The following is a 6,440-nucleotide window of genomic DNA, read 5'->3' as shown; positions in this document are numbered from 1 at the left end:
CTTTTGGAAATTCACACAGGAAGCTCATGTCAGTGGAGTAGCCCTCCCTCTAAGCCACTTTGCTGCTAATGTTTGCTCAGTGTTTAGACCAGCCTGAAGGTGAGTGACCCTAGGGCTGTTTTTTTTAAACATATATTCCTCAGACCACTGCATCAGAACCAACTCAAGAGCTTGTTAAAAATGAAGTTTTCACATTCCATCCTAACTCTAACCTCTGGGACTAGATACTGAAGGGCAGAAAAACACTCCCTAGGATTCTCCTCTCCACTAAGCTTGAAAAACCTCAGCTTTAACAGCAGAAAGAAAAATTAGAAAACAATGAGAATGGACAGGAAATAAGAAGGCACAGTGAGAGGTAAAATTTATAGAAATTTTACCTGGGTGCAGTAGCTCATGCCTGTAATCCCAGCACTTTGGGAGGCCGAGACAGACAGATCACTTGACGTCAGGCGTTGAGAGATAAGTCTGGCCAACATGGTGAAACCATCTCTAATAAAAATACAAAAATTAGCTGGGCATGTTGGTGGGCACCTGTAATCCCAGATACTTGGGAGGCTGAGGCAGGAGAATCTCTTGAACCTGGGAGACCGAGAATGCAGTGAGTGGATATCGCGCCACTGCACTCCAGCCTGGGTAACAGACTGAGACTGTCAAAAGAAAGGAAAGAAAGAGAGAAAGAGAGAAAGAAAGGAAGGAAGAAAGGAAGGAAGGAAAAAAGGAAGGAAGGAAGGAAAAAAGGAAGAAAGGAAGGAAGAAAGAAAGAAAGGGAAGGAAGGAAGACAGGAAGGAAGACAGAAAAGAAGGAAGGAAGAAAAGGAAGGAAGGAAGGAAGCAAGGAAGGAAAGAAGAAAGGAAGAAGAAAGGAAGGAGGGAAGGAAGGAAGGGAAGGAAAGGAAGGAAGGAAGGAAGAAAGAAATAAAGAAAGAGAAAAAGAAGAAAAGAAAACCCAAACCAAACTATGGAAGGCGGGGAGCTCCCGAGGGCTCACGAGGTGAACTCATAACCAGATCCACACATCCTGAGAATGCGTTGGGGCAGGAGGACTTAAAATGGAAACATGAATTCAGCTCCTAGAAATTACCACTACTGTATTGTCAGGCCTCTAAGGACAGAGATTCCTCAGTTATTTTGTTTTAGAATGTTTTTATATCATTGAGTTGGGTTTTTAAGAAAAAATGTTAGTTTTTTCCCTAATCTTCTGTATTTTCTAGAGGAGGAAAACGGATTATTAGGGATGTAACAAACAGTCAAATCCTTCTCAGTACAACACAGAATAGGAATTATTCCAGCAACTGAAGGCTCACCAACAGTATCTTCCAATTAGAAAGGTGTCTGTGTTTCACATCTTACATTATGGTACCGAGTGTAACAGGAAAAAGGACCCATATCTAAGACTCAAGTCAGTACTCCACTATGGAGACAGACACCCAGATAACGTTAATGAAAAGTGAAGAGATTTCTTCAGAGGCTACTTGTTAACACACATTTTAAAATTAAAACAAAAACCCTTTGCACATATAAAAAATACAGCTGACTCTACGTTTTGATTTATGAAAAATAAATTTATTACATAACACCTTGTTTTTAACAATGTTCAATTATTTTTTATTCAGAATACTTGTGTCATTCATGTAAAATAGTTTGATACAGTACATTGTATGTTATAGGTTTTTTTTTTTCCTCAAAAATTCTAAGGCTCTCCTACTCCTTCTCCTTTGCTGAAGTAAGGGCACCCTAAACAACGTGCGAACAAGTTTTCAAAAGGAAAATGAACTGAACAAAATTTTAATAGCACTACACCAACCAGCTTTAAAATCAGGACAAAAATATTTGAATTGGATGCCGCACCTTTTTAAGGAAGTTATCATTCATGCTTTTTTCATCTTAAAGCATGCTCACAAATCAGCAACACCAACAGGAGAAATAAAACACTGTCTATGACAATCATTTTAGTTTGTTTGCTGAACCAAACAGGTTTATATCAATGACAACATATTTAATTACTATCAAATAGCAGCTTTAATACCAGTCAAGTCATAGATTGAAAATGAAAACAAACTTAGAAGTTGGAAGTTAATCTTTGGGAGTTTTGAAACCTTTCTGGAAAAACTATGTGGCTTTTTGTACTTTCAAAAAAATCCAAGCAATGTTCTTGGTCAGAAAACACTGATTAATGTAGAAAATGAATCAGCCCACTGATAAGACACTAAAAAGAAAGGTGTACCAAAATAATCTCATTTTGAGTCTTGGTTATTTCGTTAACATATACTGTATGTTTCAAGTACCAGTTAAACTTTGTGTCTGTGTGTGTACTATTGGTCAGATAATGTTGTTACACTGAAAAAATTCACCACATACAAAGACAAATGCTTGCCCCTAGCACATTCACAGCTTCAACTGCTACAGACTGTCACTGAAAAAAATGCATTGGTCAGTCTGAACCATGTCAAGTAAACTATGGAAGTAGCAAATCCACAACACAAACTGTGCTAGCACTTTCTTTTCAAGTCTAACTCCAAAACAGGTACAACTTGGAAGCCACTACCCCAATCTGTGTGAAAAGTGGTGGAACTTGGCTACTGGACATTTTGAAGATGTGGTTGTACAGTACATTCTCATGGCCCATACCAGGTTCCCGCGGAGAGCTGCACAGTCAGCCCTGCAGCATTCGCAACAGTGCATGGACAAGATTCCGATGCAGCTCAGTACCGATGTGTCTGATGTGAGTACTGTGGAGGCTGCTGGGAGGTAGCTGAGTATCCCATGCTGCTCTGCGGCTGTGATGTGCTTGGTCCAGGGTTGGGATAGGCAGCATGTGGATTGGAACGCTGGAGAGGAGATGAGGGAGAAATGTGATTCAGGTGCTTCTAGGGGAAAGTCAATCCCAAGCAGCAAAACTTATATGTGACTGAAGCGTCAATATGTTTCAAAGAAGAAAGGATGTACAGGTTTTGTGCTGCGTACTAACTTCATAATGAAAGACAAAAGCCCCAAATATTTTAACAACCTCTTCTCTTGAGGAAGGTCAGAAATATTGCTAGTAAATAATATTAAGCCTAGGTTTATTACTATGCTGTGCAAATACATTTTTTTCTATAGGAGTAACCCCTTTTTATGCTGTTTTGTATCTACTTGGTAAATTTGCTTGAGATGTTTACATGGGAACTTGATGTATACATAAATAATTTAAAGCTTATTGATACGCTTTCTTCAGTAGAAAACTCCCCCCAACACACATGACTAAAGAATAAAAATGAATATGATAGGAGAAGGTATCACAGAATCCATTTCTTTGGCATTAATACATTTTTATGCCCTTTAAACTACTTTTTTTTCTTTTGAGGCAGGTGCCACTCTATCACCCAGGCTGGAGTGTAATGGTATAATCATTGCCAGGATTATAGGTATGCACCTCCATGCTCAGCTCATTTTTTCAAATTTTTTTGTAGGAACAGGGTCAGGCTATGTTGCCCACGTTAATTTCAAACTCCTGGCCTCAAGTGATCCTCCCCCTCAGCCTTCTAAATCACTGGGATTACAGGCAGGAGTCACGGTGCCTGGCCCCTTTAAACTACTGAATCTTATTTTCTGCTACAAGTTTATATACAAAAGTAAAAATATAACCACAGACATTTAAGAAGGATGGTATTCTCAATTCTAAAATGGCACAAACAAAGAATGTGATGGTTTGGGGTTCTCTAATTTTGATCTGTTAGATTATTATTCCCATTCTCACACCTCTCTCTCATACTATTTGCTCCCAAGACAAACACTATAAGATTAACCAAAACTGGGCTGGGCGCTGTGGTTCACGCCTGTAATCCCAGCACTTCGGGAGGCCGAGGCGGGTGGATCACAAGGTCATGAGATTGAGACCATCCGGGCTAACAGTGAAACCCCGTCTCTACAAAAAATGAGCCAGGTGTGGTGGCGGGCGCCTGTAGTCCCAGCTGCTGGGAAGCCTGAGTCAGGAGAATGGCGTGAATCTGGGAGGCGGAGCTTGCAGTGAAACACGATCGCACCGCTGCACTCCAGCTACCAAAACTTATTAAATATGCTTTCAAAGAGAGAAGTAATAAGTCATATAATTCCAAATTCTGCCAATCCTAGCGAAGGTAACATTTTTAAAAAGAGTGGACACATGCAATTATAGTCAGAAATACTATTTTAAAAATCATCCACAAAAAACAACCACAGCAATCCAACAAAGCAGCACGGCGTCACTTTCTCGGCTCCAGAAGCCAAGGTCAGAGCACTGCTCTGCTTCATTCTAAGGACGCCATCACCTTAGTGTGCAAACACATTCGTGAGCCAAGAGAGACGCACTCTTCCCATCTGGAAAGGGAGAAAAGGATACTGGAACCAACAACTCCCACAGCTGTCTGCCCCTGGTGTCCTTGTTTAGCTAACTGGAAGAGAATTACAACTCATAACAGCAATGATTTCCATGGTGTGATGGGCTGGACTTCTCCCCTAACCAAAGGAAAGCGTTAATACCTAATTCTGAAAGTACAGTAACGAGCACTGGGGACCTTATCAGTTTAATAACATCTCTTTTTCGTGTGTGTGTAAATAATTCTAATTGGTCAAATTTTCAGTATCCTTCCCACACTGAAACCTAGTGTAGTTGGGAATATGGTTAGAATAAGCAGAAGAGAAGAGGAGGTGGTATACAATATTCAAAGAAGGTCTTTCCACAACGTAACTGACAATGCCATGATAGGATCCCTAAGTCGGCAACATAACAGCCTTTGTGGTCAGATCAAAGTATGAGTCCTGCATCTACAGCTGGCTTGCTGGGGATCCATGGGAAAGTTAACCTCTACAAGCCTCAGTTTCCTGAAATGGCTACAACACTTAACTTCCCAGAATTATCTCATTTAATCCTTACTAGAGCTTCACATTGATCATTATCCATAGTCTGAAATGGAAATTGAGAACATCTGAATCACTTACTCAAGGATCCAGAGAAATGACCAGACTGGGATCTGAAAGCCTATGTTCTTAATCACTGTGGAATATTGTTCCAAAACAATAGATATCAAGCTCCTACCATAAGCCAGGTGTCAAGACACTTCATGTCTAATCTGACAACAGCTGCAAGTTAGGTTTTACTAGTTTCATTTTACAGATGAAAAAAAGCCAGGAGATATTATCCTGCTTGTCCAAGGTCACACAGTTAATAAATGGCATAATCTGTATTTGATCATTCCAAGTCCGGTTCAAAAGTCTAACCCCTTGCTACCATACCACTGTCAGGACTTTTCCATGCCAATAACATTTCATGTTGATGTATTTCCCTGGGTATATAGACCAGTATTTCTCAAATCACATTTTCCCACAATCATAAACCCATATGTAATCGCTGACATGCAGTCAATACAAAATGAACTTGGAATACCTGATAGTCTGAGGTCATGATAAGTCCACCTGAGGTAGTGGTAGGAGGAACAACTCTCACTTTCTTCAATGGGGGTCCCTGTGTGTGACTGCTGTCTTGATTCCCTGGGTGGCCAGTTCCATTCGTGTGGTTATTGCCCTGCTGCTGCTGCTGGTTCTTCTCAATTGGTTCAACAGAAAAAGTTCAGCTCAGAGGGAGAACAAAATACACCCACAACGGAAAACGTTATGGAGGCATTCACGAAACAAGAAGCTGCCAACAGTACTTTAATACTTACTTTGTCTCCTTTGTCATCAGGTTCTTCTTCCGTTAAAAATTCTCGTTTTGGGTAAGGGATTTGACAACCGGCAAAAACGCTGATCATAAGAAAAAGAGAAAAACCATTTCTGGTACACTAATTAATATTCCAAATGCTTCATTTAGGAAATTCTCATTTTAATCTTTTTAAGATGAACTTTGTCTCCGTATTTGCAATATAAGCACCTTTCATGCAACTGTGACAAAACGAATCTTTTCTTTGTAACTAGTAATATTACAGCAGGCTACTCGAAGACTCGAGCTGCATACAAATGATCAATAATCATCGAGGATGATTCAGCTGTCTTCTTTTATCCCAGCATTACTCCTCTATCACTCCAGCCAAAATACAGATTCCAGCTGAAACATGTGTCACCATTCAAAGACGATTTTTGTTTTACCCTTCCTACCACATTTATTAATAAAACAAAAGATGGTATAGGGAACACATTTGGGAATGATATTTGCAATTTTGGAACATGAAACTGTAACTGCAGACAGTAAGGAGCTACACATGCAGAACCAGCCTGTCACTGAATAGCTGGATCACTGCTGACACTAACGCAATCAGCATCTCATAAAGCCAGAGGTGAACGGGAACGCCTCTTCCCCGGAAAGCCCCAAGTGACACTCATCAACAAAGCTCATTTCTGCTTGTCATAAAGGATTTCCTTGGGTTCCCATATAAAAGGAGGAGCAACTTAGAGCTGACAACCAGAAGAAAGCATACTCCAAAAACTCC

The 6,440-nt window shown here is 40.2% G+C and overlaps 1 protein-coding gene across 4 annotated transcripts in view; it reads right to left on the bottom strand.

The window, feature by feature from the left end:
* Positions 1-1,541: 1,541 nt before the first annotated feature.
* The window catches only part of CDK8 (cyclin dependent kinase 8), a 152,850-nt gene continuing 147,951 nt past the window's right edge, over positions 1,542-6,440 (bottom strand). For 3 of the 4 annotated variants that reach the window (XM_050766890.1, XM_050766893.1, XM_050766894.1), the window contains 3 exons: positions 5,679-5,757; positions 5,402-5,560; positions 1,542-2,828 (listed from right to left, as the gene is read on the bottom strand). In XM_050766890.1, coding sequence (XP_050622847.1) covers positions 2,703-2,828; positions 5,402-5,560; positions 5,679-5,757 — 364 coding nt within the window. In that variant the 3' untranslated portion in view covers positions 1,542-2,702. The remainder of the gene's footprint in view (positions 2,829-5,401; positions 5,561-5,678; positions 5,758-6,440) is intronic. The other variant, XM_050766891.1, reaches the window with a different exon arrangement.

The sequence above is a fragment of the Macaca thibetana genome, chromosome 17 (genome assembly GCF_024542745.1).
Source record: "Macaca thibetana thibetana isolate TM-01 chromosome 17, ASM2454274v1, whole genome shotgun sequence".
Lineage (NCBI taxonomy): Eukaryota > Metazoa > Chordata > Mammalia > Primates > Cercopithecidae > Macaca > Macaca thibetana.
The sequence above is the reverse complement of the archived record's forward strand: the minus strand, read 5'-3'. Positions and strand labels throughout refer to the sequence as shown.